The sequence below is a fragment of the Motacilla alba genome, chromosome 26 (genome assembly GCF_015832195.1).
Source record: "Motacilla alba alba isolate MOTALB_02 chromosome 26, Motacilla_alba_V1.0_pri, whole genome shotgun sequence".
NCBI lineage: Eukaryota > Metazoa > Chordata > Aves > Passeriformes > Motacillidae > Motacilla > Motacilla alba.
Window position 1 is genome coordinate 2,643,505 of NC_052041.1, and position 18,657 is coordinate 2,662,161.

An 18,657-nucleotide genomic window follows, 5' to 3' on the forward strand; every position below is an offset into this window, starting at 1 on the left:
CCATATAAAAATGGGACAGGAGTTACCTGGAGAGGGAGCATGGTGCATGACATTGGAGCCAGACAGGACTTGCTTGTAGCAGTGTTTGGTGTTGTGTTTGAAATCACTCAGTGGTGGGACACTCAAATATCTCTTCCCAGGCTTTGCTTCTTTAGACATAGAAACTTTATGCTCAACATGTTTGTTTTCTGTTTTATTTCTCATCCTGTCCATTTCTTGTGAAAGCAGAGAAGTCATTTCTGTCTCTTGTGGTTTTTAGGCTGTGCAGTTCCAGTTCTTTAACTCTTCCCTCCCAGATCATGTTTTTAATTTTGCAGTTCATGTAGTCTGAGTTCTCTTTTTGCTTTTATCGTGTATGGTTATTAAAGACACAAAGAGCTTAACTTTTAATTAAAAAAAATTATATTTAAATTTTAAATTTAAATTTTTTAGCTTTCAAGCTTAAATTGCTCTGAGAAAACTGCATTAGAAACATCTGAATATTCTACATATGTCAGCCTTTGGAGGATGATGAGATCTAACTGTTGATTGCTGCTTTGGCTTTTTATAGGTAACCTGGTCATTGAAAATAAACCAACCCCTAGTTACACTCCCAATGTAGTGGTTGGGCAAACTCCTCCAGGAACAAACCACGTCAACAAAGCTCCAGGACAAATCAACCTGGCCCAGCTGCGGCTGCAGCACATGCAGCAGCAGGTGTATGCCCAAAAACACCAGCAGCTGCAGCAGATGAGGATGGCCCAGCCATCCTCTGCCTCTGCCTCTGTGCCCAGGCAGAGCAGCCCCCAAGTCCTGCAGCAGCAGGTGAGTCCTTTTTGTGTTCTTCTTTCGCCTTCTTTCACCGTAACACTGAGATTTAAAATTGCCCTGTCAGGTCTAAACTTGCAAAGCAATTTATAAACTAAAATCTTCTGAGATTTGAGATACGTTAATGTGACAGCTCTTGGCTTTGCTTGATGTTATGTTGCTACTAGTGTGGAAAGAGATGGGCTTCTTTTCTCCATGTTAAAAGCACAAATTTTAAAAAACCCAAACCCTTGCAGCCTCCCAGGTTGATCAGCATGCAGACCATGCAGAGGGGTAACATGAACTGTGGGGCTTTCCAAGCACATCAGATGAGAATGGCTCAGAATGCTGCTCGTATACCGGGAATCCCACGCCACAATGGACCTCAATACTCCATGATGCAACCTCACCTTCAAAGACAAGTATATCCTGTGTACACGCTTCATTTGTGCCATTGTGCCAGCCTTTCATTGCAGTAGATGGTGCCTCCAGCTGTAAAAGTGTTTGTCTGTCCCCCTGCAGCTCACAGCTACACACATTTATATGCTTCTTTTCCGTGTTGCGTTACCGTGCTGTGACAGCTTTGCTGAACGTAAGGAAATCCAAAGCTTAGGGGTGGAAATGAAATGAAATGTTTGTATTGCAGTTTAGTTCTGGGAAGTCAAACGTTTCCTTTTGCACTTTTCAGTGGCATTCAGCTGAAAAGAGCACTCAGGGGTTTATTAGAGAATAGTGAGGAGTAGTGAAGTTCAAAGTGATGTAGTTGAGGGGTTTTGATTAAATCAGCTGCTGAAGTGGTTTTAAATTCACACCTGAAGCATTGATGCAGAGCTCTGCATGCCATTAAGAATAAAAATCCTTGACAATGCATGTTAATGTGACTGAAATACCAAAAGTGACTTTAAATTACTTGAAACAGTTAAAAAAAAAACAGACATGTAAACTCTAAAGCTATCTTTAGAGGAAGTAATTGCTTTAAGAAAACACCACTCTATGTGAAATAACTTGGTGCAAGAAGTGCTGTCTGTTTAAAATCAAGCCACGTGAAGTATTTTTTCCTTTCCAAGTGAAGAGGAGGAGCAGTTGCTCTGCCCTCAGTGCTGGCAGGTGCTGTGCTAGCTGTGGTGTGAGTCTGGCCTGGCTGGGTTGAGGTCTCTGGCAGGGACCTCACGGGAGCTGCGGTGGCCCCGTGACCCAGCGTGGTGTCTGTGTCTCCCCAGCACTCCAACCCCGGCCACGCCGGGCCCTTCCCGGTGGTCTCCGTGCACAACACCACCATCAACCCCACCAGCCCCACCACGGCCACCATGGCCAGCGCCAACCGTGGCCCCACCAGCCCGTCCGTGTCGGCCATCGAGCTCATCCCGTCCGTCACCAACCCGGAGAACCTGCCCTCCCTGCCGGACATCCCCCCCATCCAGGTCAGTGCTGCTCCTCCTCTGGTTTGATAGCTGGGTGCCAGGACTTGGCCCTGGAATGGTGTAATTAGCATTTGAAGTTGTAGAATTCAAACTCATTTCATCTCTAAAATATTGCAAAAAGTTCTCCGTCACCAACTTGGAGAACCTGCTCTCCCTGCCAGACATCCCCCCATCCAGGTCAGTGCTGCTCCCTTCTCTCTGGTTTGATAGTTGGGTGCCAGGACTTGGCCGTGGAATGGTGTAATTGGCATTTAAAGTTGTAGAATTAAAATCTTCAGCCTTTCTCTTAGGTGTGGAGGTGGTTTTATCCATGTAGGGCTGACCTGTTCCTCCTGGTAACCTTTAGATGAATCAATATTGAATGTGTCCTGTGGTCCTGCAGTGCTGCTCTGCTTTTGTGGTTAGGTGCCAGGACTTGGCTATGGAATGGTGTAATTAGCATTTAAAGTTGTGGAATTCAAACTCATTTCACCTCTAAAATATTGCAAAAAGTTGTTCAAGCCCTGGAAGTAAAATGGGAATTACACACTCCATGGCACCCAGAAAGTTCTGGTCGTGTGGAGAGGATGAAACAAACTCTTCAAAGAACTCTAGTTAAGCTGATGGTGGAAACCCAGATGTCATGGATCAAATGTCTCCCTTTAGACTTGTTAAGAATTAGAACCCAGCCCTGGGCTCTCACCCTCTGGAATGTCTGGTTACCCTTCCTGACCTTGCTCCAGAAGGTTGCCACCTATGAGGGAGGGGAAGCCAATGCCAAGAAATGTATGATGTCTATAGCACAAACCTTAGAAGGACCTGCTCCACCTTTAGATTAATCAATATTTAATGTGTCCTGGAGTAAAATGAAGACTTTAATTAATGCCAAGTACTGTGTTCACTTCCTTTCCTCCACAAGTCCATCTTGTGGGAAGATAGAATAATTAATGGTGATGTATTTTGAGTGCCCTCAATGGTGATTTATTCAGGGCTGAAGCTGCCTGGAATTTCTCTTGGATGTTCCTAGAAGGAAGCACAGAGGGGACATGTGCCATTGTCCCACAGAGAGGGGACACAAGCTGAGGTAGATTTTGGAGCTCATTTGGAGAGGTGAAAAGCACAATGTAATGTACACGTGGAGGCAAGGAAAGTAAAAGTAATGTGCTTTCTGCAGGAGTGTTTGGGAGGAGAGGAGGATGATGGCTTCATCCTGAGAACAGGACCTTTGCATTGAAATGCCCCTGTAAAAGCCAGGGGATTTGGTCACCGTACAGGAAACAAAATGAATTTCATCCAAGATGGTCTGCTGGAATACCAGCTGCAACTTTGCAACTCTTAAACGTCCAGGGCTGCTGTGTTCAGTGTTCTCAGGAGGCTGCAGGTCATTTTCTAGTGTGAGAATGGTGGGGAAGGAGGAATCCCATCTCAGTGTGAGCACTCTGCAGTGCTGAGGCTTTAGAACAAAGCATTACCATGCAGCTTCCAGGTGCACTGAAAATGCAGGATTCTGCTGAGATACTCTTCTTTTCATACCTGTTCATGTAATAGCTGTTACGGATTTTAGTTGGGTTTAGTGCATAGGAAGTGTTAATCCTTCAAGCACAGTCATTAAAACCCACTTGGAATGCAGTGTGTTTCAAACACATCATTGCATTTAACACATTTAAGCAGTTACAGCAACAGGGTCCCTGTTTCCTTGGGTTTAACAAGTACTAAAATCTGTTTGAAAAGTGAGTGGGAGATTTCCCATCATGTTAAGGAAGGACAAGATGATGGCCTCCCTTAATATCTTAATCATGGAATAACTTCTGCAGCCTCAGGAATCTGGTAGTTCATGCCTAACACAGCACCACGTGTGTGACTGGCACACTGAGCAGCTGGGAGCCAGAAAGTTTGCAGTGAACCTGTGTAAGTGCAGCCCAGGATCATACTGGAAAAAAAACCCCTCAAATTTAGGAGCTTTTGAAAAAGATTATTTGTTTGAAAGCCTGATTTCTGCATGAAACTGATAAAAATATTTGCTGATGTCCTGAATCCTTGAAGGGAGAGGGAACAATTCCAGTAAAGATAGTGATCCCAGTTTAAAGGTGTGAATGAGACCTCTCTGATTCAGGTTTTTGTTTTTCCTCCTTAGCTGGAAGATGCTGGTTCCAGTAGTTTAGATAATCTGCTAAGTAGATACATCACAGGCAGCCACCTCCCCCCACAGCCTACCAGCACCATGAATCCCTCCCCAGGACCTTCAGCTCTGTCTCCAGGGTCATCAGGTAAATCTGATGGGTTTTTTCTGGTTGTTCCAGAAAGTGGTGGGTATTTCTGGTGTTTAAGTTGAAAATAATTGCCTAGCATTTCCTGCCAGAAGGGAAGCCATGTTTGATTTAAAAATTGTTTTGTTCAGAAACAGATTCTTCCAGAAATTTAAATTTTACCCTCCTTTAGAGATGTTTTTATAGTAACAAACTGCCAGCACGTGGATGCCCTATTCCAGAGATCTATATGTGTATATTTATATATATATCCATATAGAGCCACTGTCAGGGTCATTCTGAGTATAACTAATTAATGGTAGAGCTTTTCTTATGTGCATGAAGAAATTAAGCCACCAGTACCTAATACTGAGGTATTTAAACATTGAAAATGTCCATTTTTATGGGTAAGAAGATGATTTCAGTCAATAGGAAAAAATCCTTCCCTGTGAGGGTGGGCAGGCCCTGGCACAGGTGCCCAGAGCAGCTGGGGCTGCCCCTGGATCCCTGGCAGTGCCCAAGACCAGGCTGGACAGGGCTTGGAGCACCCTGGGATAGTGGAAGGTGTCCCTGCCATGGCAGGGGTGGGACTGGATGAGCTTTAATGTCCTTTCCAACCCAAACCATTCTGGGACTTGATGTTTCTCTTGGTTTTCTCTACAAGACTTGTAAGGTCCTGTCAGTGAATGGGTGCAGCAGTGGGGCTTCCTGTGTTTCTCCAAGCCTGCATGCAAACCATGCAGAGGCTGCTTTTTTGACTTTATTGGTGGCTCTCAGTGCAGAAAGTTTGAGGATGCAATGGTTTGAAAGCTTTAGCACTGTTTGGATTAGATGAAATAATTATTGGGACTCTAAGAACCTTGTGTTGTCACTTTTTATTTAATGGGATGTGCTGGATTTGTTGTGATCACAAGACTGAGAGAGCAGCTGGCTTAGGTGACGTGGTAAATTGGGATATTCCTGCAGCATTCCTATTACTCAGCACTAGTCAGTGAATGTAAACTTGTGCCAAATCAGCTTCTGTGCTGCTTCTTTGCAGGTTTATCCAACTCCCACACTCCTGTGAGGCCCCCCAGCACCTCCAGCACAGGCAGCAGAGGAAGGTGAGTGTCACATCAATTGTCAGGCTAAAAAAATCAGACAGGAATAATTCCAAAAAAAGAACTGGCAATTGGCAAATTGTGCTTTGTCATTACTGTGACCAAGGAATGGAAAAATGCTTACATGAAGATTTGTATTTTTAATTTTTTTCCTGCGCTATGATTCTCCTGTGTCTTGTCAACTGGAGCTGTTGTAAACATGCTTTGCCTTTTTTTTTTGGGAAACAGTTAGCTGAATTTCTTTGTCCTGTTCATTTATCTCGGGATGTGCTGGTGTCTCTGCAGCTGTGGCTCCTCGGGCAGGACTGCTGACAAAACTGGCATTGGCTTCAAGGCTGACCAAGTGAAAGTAAAGCAAGAGCCAGGCACAGAGGAAGAGATCTGCAGCTTCTCAGGAACAGTAAAGCAGGAAAAAACAGAGGATGGCAGAAGGAGTGCTTGCATGGTAAAGTTAGTTTATGCTCAGTGTTTTCCTGGCAGCAGGTTTAAGAATTTGGAAAGAAAACAAAAAAAAAAGGCATTTTTACTCCGAAGCTTCATTCTAAGAGGTATTTTCTGCTTGGTAATGCTCTGCCAGGCACAGAGTGGCCTGTAATGTAAATTTTATCTTTAATGATTGAAATGAAGTGTAATAAAGTGTATTTGCTGCTTTTAATCCCTAATTATTAAAAACTTTGAGTCACCTGTTGATGGTGGACATTCCCACATAGGTAATTGCATGCAGAACACCTCCAGTCAGTCAGAAGTTCTTAAACCAAGGTATAAATCAAATAATTAGCACATGAATATTTTTCAGTGTTTCCCAGCTATGCTTGATTGAACAGGATTGTGTACAGGGAGCAGGGTGGTGGAGTTGAGGATTTTTCCTAATGACAATCAAGTTGTCATTAACAGCTGTTAATGACTTAGTGTGTTTGGCTCGTTAGAGCATTTCTCCTGTTATATATGTCAGAAGAAATGAGAGTGTTCTACAAAGAAAGGACACGTGAAAAAGCAGTTTTCAATACTGTGTGCAGCTCTGCCTCATGATTTCCCATGGTTTTTGGGATGTGAGCACCTTTATTGAGAGCATTTTGAAGAAACATCCTGCTGTAAAATCAACTCTGATTTCCCGTGTGCTGCTCTCATTCCAGCTCAGCAGCCCCGAGAGCAGCTTGACACCACCACTGTCCACTAACCTCCACCTGGAGAGTGAACTGGAAGCTTTGGGAAGCCTGGAAAACCACGTGAAGACAGAGCCAGCAGATCTGAGTGAGAGCTGCAAGCAGTCTGGGCACAGCCTGGTGAACGGGAAATCGCCCGTGCGCAGCCTCATGCACCGCTCGGCCCGAGTGGCAGGAGAGGGCACAAACAAGGATGACGACCCCAACGAGGACTGGTGTGCTGTGTGCCAGAATGGGGGGGACCTGCTGTGCTGTGAGAAGTGCCCCAAGGTGTTCCACCTCACCTGCCACGTCCCCACGCTCCTCAGCTTCCCCAGGTACCCGCAGCAGCAGCGGGGTGGGCTGAGGTTGGGCACGGAACCCAAAGTGGTTTTTCCTCCAAAATCAGCTTGTTCTGGGTGGTTTCTTATACTACAGAAATATGATATTTCCAAGGCCTTGCCTGAGTTGTTCGTGTGTAGCTGATCAGTGTTTATCTGGTAACAGAGTCCTGTTCTGTTTATCTGTTTGTGTAAAGCCTCACAATGCGATTCTGTTGTGTAAAGTTCATTTCAAGGCAAGGTGAGAAGGGTGTACTATAAAGTTAATACTTTATAAAGTATTAAAGCATCATATGAGGGCAGGAAAAATAGCCTTGACTGGCAGAATTATTGTGAGCATTAAGGGTCAATCCTTAGCTTTGGTATGCAAGTCTTTACTGCAGTAGAATGTGAGTCTTTAAGAGCGAGTAAAAACTGTTTGTAGTCATCACTGGTGAGAATTTATCCCTGAATGTCTGGAATAATTGTGGTTTTCTCTTTAGTGGAGAGTGGATATGTACATTCTGCAGAGACCTGAGCAAACCTGAAGTGGAATATGATTGTGACAATTCCCAGCACAGCAAGAAGGGCAAGACAGCACAAGGCCTGAGTCCTGTGGACCAAAGGGTGGGTGTCAAACCTGCAGGAAATGCTTCCCAGGAAAATGCTTTCTCACATCAGCTCCCCACCACTGACTGGAGATGCTTTTGCTTTGGCTGAAGCAAATTAAATGGAGTTATGGCTTTGCAAATCAACCCAAAATGATCAATGAGATTTTACCTGCTGTGGCCGCATCTCCAGGTGTTGGTGACCATGGGAGTGCCCCAGTGCCTTGGGACTGTAATCACTGAGGAGCTAAAATTCAGCATTAACACAAATTCTGTATTTAAATGCATCATTTAACATGCACTTGATTAAAAATCCTTTGCATTAGGCATTGGTGTCACCTTCATAAAAGATTTCTGTGAGCTTGTGTTGAAGTGCCTTCTGTGAGAGGTGCTGGGAGTGTTCAGGTGCATTCTTGGGGAATTTTAATGACCTTGACAATCAGAATTATTTTTAGCTTTATCAGTCAGCCTCTGTCTAGTGTTAGGAGTATTATCAAATCAAATTCCTCTAAGGGAATTACAAGCAAAGCAAGGAAAAATATTTCAACAGGGAATTTATAGAAGCTGCTTTCAGATTGTTCAGTTTTGTCTTTTGGGGAAAGAAAAGTCTGCAGCTCAGTCCTTTCCTGTTACATGTGGTTGTGATTGGACAAAAGCAGTAAAAGTGGTTGTAGTTGGTGTTTTATTTTTTAATTTGCAGTATATTAGCATGTCTCTCCATGCTTGACTTCAGCTGTAGGCTTTTGGTTAGGAGGGAGAAAACAAAGAGGAAATCTGTGAACAGTAAATGGGGTTCTGCCTCTCAGCTCTGCCCTCCTAAGAACTTTATCTTTTTTAATTCAGTTGAGGGGGTTGCATTTAAATTTTCTAGTACTAAGCTGTTAAATTAGAAGCCTATTTAAAATATGGATGTATGAATTTCTGGGCTAGGGCTAAATTAAGAATATTAATCTGACCCTGTTTGTTTCTTTCTAAGAAATGTGAACGCCTCCTGCTTTACCTGTACTGCCACGAGCTGAGCATTGAGTTCCAAGAGCCAGTCCCAGCCTCGGTGAGTGTCCTGAAAAACACCTGCTGGTTTCTGTTTGGTGTAACAGCCCTGAGAGACAGTCTGCAGCTGCATTTGGGAAGGAACTGACTGCTTTCACCAGGATCAGTCTAAAAGTCCTGGCAGTCATCCAGCATTTCATGGGTCTGAGAGGGAGAGCAGCTGATTCTGGAGCTGCTCCAGGCAGATGCTTCACTCCCAGTCTCAAAACCTGATATTTAAAAATACTTCCAATTAGCAGTTACTGAATTGGAACAAGATGTGTCAGGCTACCCAAGTGAAACTCAAAATGCTTTCAGAGGGCTTTTTGTTGCTTTTTGGACAAACTTTTGAATGAGAGGAGGGAATAAACTGCTTTGACTCTTGTGTTTTCGGCTGTGAAAGAAGTAACTGGAATGAAAAAAGTAATGCAAAACTTTGCTGTGTTGTGAGAGACACTGAAGGTTAGAAAGAATCCCAGAATCCCAGCGTGGTTTGGGTTGGAAAGGACCTTAAAGCTCATCCAGTGTCACCCTCTGCCATGGCAGGGACATCCTCACTAGCCCAGGGTGCTCCAAGCCCTGTCCAGCCTGGCCTTGGGCACTGCCAGGATCCAGGGGCAGCCCCAGCTGCTCTGGGCACCTGTGCCAGGGCCTGCCCACCCTCACAGGGAAGGATTACCCAATATCCAATCTAAATCTACCCCCCTTCAAGTTAAAACCAATCCCCCTTGTCCTGTCACTCCGTACTCTTCTAAAGAACTTTTTGAACAATTTGAGGAAAGGAAATGGTTCTGCTTTGCTGAGACAAGGGATCAATACCTTCAGTGTGGAAATTCAGCTAAACCACTGTTGGTTTTTTACAGATACCAAACTACTATAAAATCATAAAGAAACCAATGGATTTATCCACGGTGAAGAAGAAACTGCAGAAGAAACATTCCCAACACTACCAGACCCCCGAGGACTTCGTGGCCGATGTCCGGCTGATCTTCAAGAACTGTGAAAGGTTTAATGAAGTATGTTAACTTCCAATCTGAGCACCATTTGTACTTTAAATGAAGATTTATTTCAACCTGGTTGTGCAGCTTCTGCCCTGAAAAGCTCTGCTTCCAGCTGTAACTTCTTCTTTTGGAGCAGATGCTGAATCTGACACTTACAAACCAAACAAAACTCAAGGCAATTGCAGAATAACTTCTCATTTTTTGTTAAACTGGGAGAGCAGAGGGAGCTATTGAAATGCATTCAGTGGTCTCTGTGAGTGAGGAGAAGGGTGACCTGGTTACTGTGCATCAGACTGATTGTAGCAATGCTTAGGAAATGCCATAAAGACAACCAAAGAGTCCTTAAAAGTGTCCCAAGCTGCCCAGGTAATTGTTTTACACTCATGGAACATGGTAAAATCCATTGTGGAACTTCTTCTACTGAGGAGAAATCTGCCTTTCTGAAGTTATTCTGGTTTTTGTACCTCACACAAGTGAATCCAGCAAAGCTTTGTGGCCATTATGGCTTTTATTAACCTTCCTGCCTGAACCCCTTGGTAGTTGGGCTCTCACAAAAATCAGTTTTCAGTGAATAACTTGGGTGTGGGGTCATATTTTTTACTAATTTTGCAATGATCCCATCTGATAACGAAATATCCTTTACACCTGAAATGTGACGTGGGGAGATAAATGACCTGAATGTTACTGCTAGTGGAGCAATGGAAAAAAATAATCTGAATATCAAAAAGAAAAAGGTGATATTGTGCTGAAACTGAGTGGGAGCTAAGGGGGTTCCTAATCTTTGAGATGCTTTAGAACAAGAATGGCAAAAGGCATTGCAAGGAATGGCTTATTTCTGACCTTAAAATGCAGAAAGCAGCCAATATTTCTTATTTCTCTGCAAAATGTAACCTGGACTTGCAGTGTTTGGGCTGCATTTCTGGCCCTGTGCAGAAGGAAACGGAAGGAACTGCCCAAAGCTGCAATTAAAACCTCCCTGGGAAAAATCAGGGTGGATGATGTGATGCTGGAGCTGCTCACAAGCATTTGGGACTTTGACAGCCCTGACTCCTTGATGTCCCTGCATGAGGGGAGGTTCATGAGCTAATTTAATTATGTGAACTTCTCAATCAGGGGGATTAATGAAGCATCCACTCTAGAGGAAAACATGCTGCAGCTCTTAGAGACCAGAGTACAACAAGGGAGAAAGGACTGAGGGGATGTGGTGATTTTTTAAAACTTTTTTTAAAAAGAAAAATAATGTGTTTCAGCTTGCCTGGCTCATGGCAAAAGTTGAGTCACTCTGACCTCTCACAGCAGCATCATGTCGAGTGCCTCTAAGCCAAATGCTTTTCCAAAGCAGAAATCCAAGTGGGGTGATCCCCAGGAAACCTCCTGGAGCTCCTCCCTCCAAAGGAGGATTTCCCACAATTATGTCCAGGCAACTCCAGTTTATTGTCAGGAAAGCAGTCACGAGTAGAAAATGGCTGGGAGCCACTTGTACAAAAGTTGTGTGTTCTGTTGAAGGTTTATTTAGCACCTAAGACTGTTTTAAACCTGCTGCCTAAGTTTGGGAACTAAAGCTAACAAACCATAACAAACTGTGTTGTTGTTATGGCTGACTTTAGTCATCCAACCCTGTGCGATCTCGTAACTTTAGAAAGGATTATAATTTCATTTTTTTTGACTCTGGTATCCTTTTTAGATGATGAAAGTTGTTCAAGTTTATGCAGAAACACAAGAGATTAATTTGAAGGTAAGCGTTTCAGACCATGCACACTTGGTGAAGGGATGTGCATTTCCAACAGGTGAATATTCCTGTCTTCTTTCATCCACAGGCTGATTCAGAAGTAGCACAGGCAGGGAAGGCAGTTGCATTGTACTTTGAAGATAAACTTACAGAGATCTACTCAGACAGGACCTTCCAGCCTTTGCCTGAATTTGAGCAGGAAGAGGATGATGGTGAAATAACTGAGGACTCCGATGAAGATTTTATACAACCACGTAGAAAACGCCTAAAATCAGATGAGAGACCAGTGCATATAAAGTAATCTAATGATATGGACCTAAAATTTATTGTAAAAACTGTTATTTAAGTGTTCCTGGAATATTATCATGCCTACAGTGGCCATCTTGCAGAAGCTGATAGCTTTTTAAACAGTATTAGATAACAAAAACACTTGTACAGAAAAACATTCGCATCAAAAGGGGAAAAAAACCTGTATTGTAAATTTTTGGTGGTTTGTATTTTTTTTTTCCTTGATTCCTTGCTATATTCTTTCTTTTTCTGATGGAGGGGACACGCTCATGCTGGTCTCACAGACAGAGGTGGAGGAATGTTGAAGAGAAGCAGATTTTGATAGCAGATGTTCCATGTACAGATAAGACTGTAGTGACACGACCTGCAGGACTGGACCCGCTCAGTGACTGTGTCCTGTGTTACACTGCAGTGTAAACTGTGAGCAGAGCTCCTGAAATCCCCTCTGTGTCCACTCAAGCGTGTGTTGGCCGTTGCTTTGATCATCTCATTGAAGCAGGACTGTGAATAACTGATCTTCTGTGTCCATCCAACTGTTGACATTTTGCTTTCTTTACTCCATTTTTATGTATAGCAAAAGGAAGAAGAAAGAAAAATCATTAAACTGTTCTGAATGGGCGAGTGCAGGAATGGGAGGCAGATGAAAGGCTAAGCTGGTGGCTCCAATCCCTTTCAGTAGGACAAGGTGTATTTATTAAACTCCTGTACCCAGAACATTTTAATGGCATCCGTGGCAGAAGTCTCAGCGTTGTCATCTGTCCCTGACCCCCTGACGAGGCAGAATGTTCTCTCCAGTGTTCATTCTCTACTTTTCTGTACTTAAAATATAGACTGAAGAGGTAATAACTGGTTGGGGTGTTTTTCCAGTCTTCCTAAATATCAGTTTCTAATAGACCACTCGGCAAACAATAACCTATTAACTACCAAATGTGTAAAATTTCCTGTATTCACTTTGTCTTATTTGTAAATAGTGAATTGAGATTTCTTGCAGGTCAGCAACATTTGCTGAGCTGTTTTTAAGCTAATATGTATTCTTATTGATTGTTCCTATCAAGAAAAGATTTGTAATATATGCTATTTCTAACATTGCATTCATTTTGAGGTTCTGTCTTATTTTTCTTAGAGTACTTCTCAGAACTTTCTTCAGAAGCAGCTTGTGAGGGAAATGTGCAGGAAGATTGGAATCAGTCTGAGTTTGGGTTGCCTGTCCATCCGTTGAACAAAGCACTTGCACAGGGCTTGGCCTTGAGTGGTTTTTGGTCAAAGAGTGAGAGCAGAACAATTTCCCAATTCCCTCAGTAACCCCTGGGGCACCTCTGCAGTGCCTTCCCCTCCATCCCAGCATTCCTGGTTAGAAATCATGGAATCACAGCTCCAGAAGTTGTTTTCTTTACTGACACGGGTCAGTACTAGAAATAAACACAATTTCTGGCTTTCATATTGATCTCGTTAAAGGAAGTTGAAGAATTCATGTACCCAATGAGCTCGAGGTGGCAGAGTCTGAGTTTGCCATCGTTTGTGTGGATCCAGCAGTTCTGGGAGATCCCTGGGGCTTTGGTGTGCTCAGCACAACAATTCTGTGACATTCTCCGTGCTTTACCATCACGGTAAAGAGAAATATTTTAGCACAACATCAAATTGAGAAATGCTCTCAGCAGTTTTTATGCAAATCACTGCAGATTTGGTTTCTTTTATGAGAACCAGGTCTGCGTACCTTGGGATTCTCCCTCTTGCAATAAATGAGGGGACTGAAGATTTTTTAACTTCCCGCTCACTTCTTCACTCAAATGTTACACTTCAAACTCAAACTGGTTGTTTTTTTAAATTTCTTCGACATGAACAGTGCTGTTTTAAGTTTGTTTTTTACCAGTTTGTATGTGAAAGGAAACGGAATTCCACTTCAACATATTAAATTGACAAAGAGCAACAACTTTGCCTGTGGAAAAGCTGATGTGTGAATAGGACACTGGTAGTGGCAAGGGATCATTTCATGGCTCTGTGTATTGCCTATTTATGCATTTCTAGTTTCTCAGCTTCATTTTGCAAAAGGAATATTATTAAAATTATCATGAAAATAAGATTCTGTGAACTCTCTTCACTCGGGCCTCCTGTTTTTGTGGCACTTTGGTACCTTCAGGCCTCACCTGTTGAGCTCTTCCCTGGGCAGCAGCTGGGGATTGGATCCTGCAGAGACCCTTGGGATGAGCCAGGGCATGGGATGGGCACGGGGGATCCCCAGATGGAGCTCAGGGGGATCCCAAATGGAGCTTAGGGGATCCCAGGTGCAGCCCAGGGGATGCCAGCAGAACTCAGGGCATCCCAGCAGAGCACAGGGGGATCCCAGATGGATCTCGGGGATCCCAGGTGGAGCACAGTGGGAAGGACTCACCCCAAACCCTCCAGGGAGGCTCGTGCCCCCCAGCCTCCCTGGACCAGGACCCTCAGCTCCCCACCCAGACCCCAGAGCAGTTCCCAGTGTTTTGGGACAGCCTTTCCTTTGAGGTGGCCTCTCCAACACTTCACTGCAGGTGGGGAACTTGGCCAGCTCTTGCTCAGCATCTGCACACCAGGAGTGCAGCTGAGCTGAGCCTTGCTGAGCCTGAGTTCTTCCAGACCCCAGTGACCCTCCAGAACTGCTCCTCCCACCCATCCCCGGTGCTCAGTAGGATTATGTGGAATTTTGAAGGTGTGCAAGAAATCTCAAGGGTTTCTTTTGTACAAGGAAACAAAACATTCTGTTCTTCTTCTTCTTCCCCTTCATTTTTGAACTCCCAAAGCAGCAGTTCAGTGATCGTTGTGAAAGCAGCAAAGTTCTATTTGAAATTATTTAAAAGGGTAGATAAACTCTGCTAATCCCTTCCCTGATCCTGTAGCTGGGTGTTCATCACAGAGCTGGGAAGGCTTTGCTCAGTGGAAATAACTTTTGGTGTAACTCATTACTGGATTTGTATTAACGAGCCACATTAATTCTCTGTGCCAGCTGCTGGGTGTGCAGTGTGTCAGTGGCTTCACCTGGGGAATCAGAGCACAGATTACAGCAGGAAATCTGTAAAACTGGGATCCCACGGGCTGGCAGGAGGAATCTGGCACTTGGTGCAGCTCTGCTCTCGTTTAAAATACTCCCAAAAACTTGGCTTCATTTTGGCTGAGAATTTTTGTTGTCCCTCAAGTTTTAAGTCAATCCAAAGAAGGAAAAAGGCAATTTGAAATGAGAGTGCAAAGTGCCCAGTGTGGGCAGCTGTCCTGCCATGGATTCCTGGTGATGAGGGACAATTCAACAGCTCAGTGGGCTCAGGGCTTTTATTTAGCTGTGCCCTGGAATTAGGTGGCTTAGAGCACAATCAGGCAGAGCTATTGTTCAAAAAAAGGGGATTTCCCCAACTTCAGCAAACAGAAATGCTCAGTTAGGTGTGGAGAGGTTGTTCCTCAGTGTGGGATGTCCCTGTGACACTCTTTATGCTAGATCAAACATTTCTAGCCACTGGAAAAGTCTCTAAAATGAGCCCAATTTTCTGGTTTATCACCTGGTTTTGGCTGACCTGGAAAAGTCTAGGTTATTGCAGCAGTATTTCGAATCTGTTTGTGTGGTGTACTGGCAATTGGCTTTTCCCAGTTGGCTTTTCCTTGTTTTTCTCACTCTCTTCCTCAGAAAAAAAGCAATAAAACTGCTTTGTCGTTTGCCTGTCAGCATGACAGGAATCCTCTCCTTAGGATAATGATTTTATAGGGAAGTTTGTATGCAAATCACAAAGCCTTGCTTTTAAAAACACAGTCTGCAGCAGTTCCTGACAATACAGAGTGTGGCATTTTATTTTAAAAAGCTGGGGAAAGTTCCATATTTTTTTAAGAAGTAGCTGTTTGAGCAAATAATGGAGGCACTTTTTAAAAATAAAAATGTAAATGCCACAGTTTACACAGATGGCAGGTATGGATTGTATCCTTGGGTAGGGTGATTTATTTTGTCTTCTCAAAGTGTGTGTGCAGTAACTCTTCCATCTGGCTTATGGGGATCCTTTTTTTTTGTGCTTTCTGATGCAGCAGGATTGAAAGAGCTTTCCAAAATTGCAGTTAATTTGGGAATCTTTATTATTAGTGGACTGTGAGATGTATGCAACGCAGTTTGGGCCTTTTCTGTTGGGTGAAATGACAGCTGGAGGCTGCTGGCTTTGGAATTTATGGGGTTTCTACACAGAGAGGTACTGGAATATTCTGTAAGCTGGACTCTGGCAGGATTCAGTCTGGCGTGAGCTCCCCTGGCACACCTGCACTGGGGGATTCTTAGGCTCAGAGCACCAGGACACATGTAAATAATCCTGTACAGATTTGTGCAGTGCAAAGCTTGTTTTTCCATGTAAACATTCTCCTGGAAGGGTTAAATCATGGCATTCTTTGATTCTTCAATTATTTCCTGCTTCCAGTACTGGAGCTGGCTCATTTTGCACATAATAAACTTGCCTCATCTTTTAATATGATTCTTTAAAAAAAAAAAACCAAGTGCTGTTTCTGTGATACTGTATTATCTGAATCATCCTATTTAACTTTTTTTTTTAAAGTTATTGTTTCAAATTGTTCTGTTCCTGTGGTTTTTTTGCTGGTGTGTAATTAAAATCAAATTTTTCTTTCCCTGGTTATTTAATACTTTAGCTGCCTGTAAATATTTCTTGTTAAGTGCTCTGGAATGTGCTGTAGAAGTTGTATTAGCTCAGTTTAAAGCATTGTTTGGAACCCATTTTGGTTGGTTATTTCTATTAAATTAGAAAAATCATTCTTTCAATTTGAGTTTCTTTCTTGCACATCATCAGCTGCAGATCCACACCTGGCACAAGACTTCCATGACAACACCTGCAGTGTGGAAACTTTGGGCTGCAGGAGCCCAGGAGAGCCCAGCTGAGGCTGCAAAAAATTATTTGTCACATTTATCTACGCCAGGGCATGGGACACAAGGGTTGGGAGGTCTCGGGGCCTTTGGCATGCAGTGACAAAGCTCACGCCTGGAATTCTGCTGTGTTCCCTCACCTGGAGCTGGTGGATGTGCCTTGAGCTGCTCCCACTGCTGGTAAATCCCAATTTTTGTGTGGATGTTGCTGCTGGAGCAGCGTCCTGAATTCCCTGCTCAGAACCAGAGGCAGAACTGAGCTTTGCAGGTTGGATTGGGCCAGCTCAGCCCAGCCCAGCTCAGCCCAGCCCAGCTCAGCTCAGCTCAGCCCAGCCCAGCCCAGCCCAGCCCAGCTCAGCCCAGCCCAGCTCAGCTCAGCCCAGCTCAGCTCAGCTCAGCCCAGTTCAGCCCAGCTCAGCCCAGTTCAGCTCAGCTCAGCTCAGCTCATCTCAGCTCAGCCCAGCCCAGCCCAGCTCAGCCCAGTTCAGCCCAGCTCAGCTCAGCCCAGCTCAGCCCAGCCCAGCCCAGCCCAGCCCAGCCCAGCTCAGCTCAGCCCAGCTGAGGGCTCTGATCCAGGCAGGTCTGTCATGTACCAGTAGCTCCCTTCAGGCTCAGAGCAAACTCCAATTTTTTCTCTCACCCTGTGTTTACTCTTTGAGTGCCTGAGGTGGCTGAGTGTCACAGAGCCGCCTGATACTGACATTTCATAGATGTCGTATGGCTATTCCTCTACATCTTCATCTACTGATGAGGATCTTGCTCTTCTAGTATATCAATTACAATCGACTTCCAATCCTTAAAATCTGGTTTAAATCCAGAGAAGAGCAATCAACACAATCCTATTCATATTCATCCTATCGCTAACTCTAAGCATCCTCCTGACTGCACTAAACTCTGACTAGCCCAAATCACCCCCGACTCAGAAAAACTATCCCTGTATGAATGCAGCTTTGACCCCCAAGGATCCGCCCGCCTCCCCTTCTCAATCCACTTCTTTTTAGTAGCCATCCTATGTAGCAGGCACAGGCCCTGCAAACCTGCCTTGGCGTTCAGAGACAGAATGCTGAGTCAGGATGACTGGACAAAAGGAGCCCCTCTCTCGCGCTCTCGGACTCTTGCTTATCTCTCTGTAAGGCTATAGGTCACTTTCCTTTAACCCTTACCATTGGACAATTCTCAATCCTCCCTTGCCCTATATAAACCCCTGTTTCTGCCCGGCTCAGTAGAGCCGCTGTCCCTGAGACCCTTCGAGACACCCCGTGGAAGAGCTACGAAGAAGACCAATAAAGACATCGTCTTGGAACCTCACACAGCGCTCTCCTCTCTTTCCTGGTCTTCCCAATGCCTGCTGCGTGCCCCAGCCGAGCCTAGCAAGCCCAAAGAGCTGAAATCACTCATGAGCTGATAATCACCAAGCTGAATATCACTAAAGGCTTGCTAAGGCATAGGCCAGGGGCACTGCCAGAGCTTGGGCTGATTAGCCCCCCTCAGAGCTATGCTATCCGGCTTTGATGCAGCTCCTGGGTACACCCCGTAGCCCAGCCAGCGGCATTAATCCTACTTCTTCTGTTCGACTTAGAAATCACCCTACTCCTTCCACTACCATGAGCCACCCAGCTACAATCCCCCACCATCACCCTAATTTGAGCCTCCTCACTCATTGTCCTCCTCACACTCGGACTAGTGTACGAATGAATTCAAGGAGGCCCAGAATGAGCAGAGTAACAGAAAGTTAGTCTAACCAAGACGGTTGGTTTCGACTCAACAAATTATAGTACTCATAATGCCACTGGCTGGGCTACGGGGTGTACCCAGGAGCTGCATCAAAGCCGGATAGCTCAGCTCTGAGGGGGGCTAGTCAGCCCAAGCTCTGGCAGCGCCTCCAGCCTACACCTTAGCAAGCCTTTAGTGATTTCAGCTCAGTGATTATCAGCTCATGAGTGATTTCAGCTCTTTGGGCTTGCTAGGCTCGGCTGGGGCACGCAGCAGGCACTCAGAAGACCAGGAAAGAGAGGAGAGCGCTGTGTGAGGTTCCAAGACGATGTCTTTATTGGTCTTCTTCGTAGCTCTTCCACGGGGTGTCTCGAAGGGTCTCAGGGACAGCGGCTCCAACGAGCCAGGCAGAAACAGGG

General features: G+C 44.6%; 1 protein-coding gene across 2 annotated transcripts in view; it reads left to right on the forward strand.

The window, feature by feature from the left end:
* The window catches only part of TRIM33 (tripartite motif containing 33), a 40,376-nt gene extending 26,649 nt beyond the window's left edge, over positions 1 to 13,727 (forward strand). The window contains exons 9-20 of one of the 2 annotated variants that reach the window (XM_038162393.1): positions 551 to 804; positions 1,044 to 1,208; positions 2,007 to 2,207; positions 4,321 to 4,453; positions 5,472 to 5,535; positions 5,818 to 5,977; positions 6,666 to 7,012; positions 7,498 to 7,621; positions 8,579 to 8,653; positions 9,495 to 9,647; positions 11,317 to 11,367; positions 11,450 to 13,727. In XM_038162393.1, coding sequence (XP_038018321.1) covers positions 551 to 804; positions 1,044 to 1,208; positions 2,007 to 2,207; positions 4,321 to 4,453; positions 5,472 to 5,535; positions 5,818 to 5,977; positions 6,666 to 7,012; positions 7,498 to 7,621; positions 8,579 to 8,653; positions 9,495 to 9,647; positions 11,317 to 11,367; positions 11,450 to 11,662 — 1,940 coding nt within the window. In that variant the 3' untranslated portion in view covers positions 11,663 to 13,727. The remainder of the gene's footprint in view (positions 1 to 550; positions 805 to 1,043; positions 1,209 to 2,006; positions 2,208 to 4,320; positions 4,454 to 5,471; positions 5,536 to 5,817; positions 5,978 to 6,665; positions 7,013 to 7,497; positions 7,622 to 8,578; positions 8,654 to 9,494; positions 9,648 to 11,316; positions 11,368 to 11,449) is intronic. The other variant, XM_038162394.1, reaches the window with a different exon arrangement.
* The last annotated feature ends 4,930 nt before the right edge of the window (positions 13,728 to 18,657 follow it).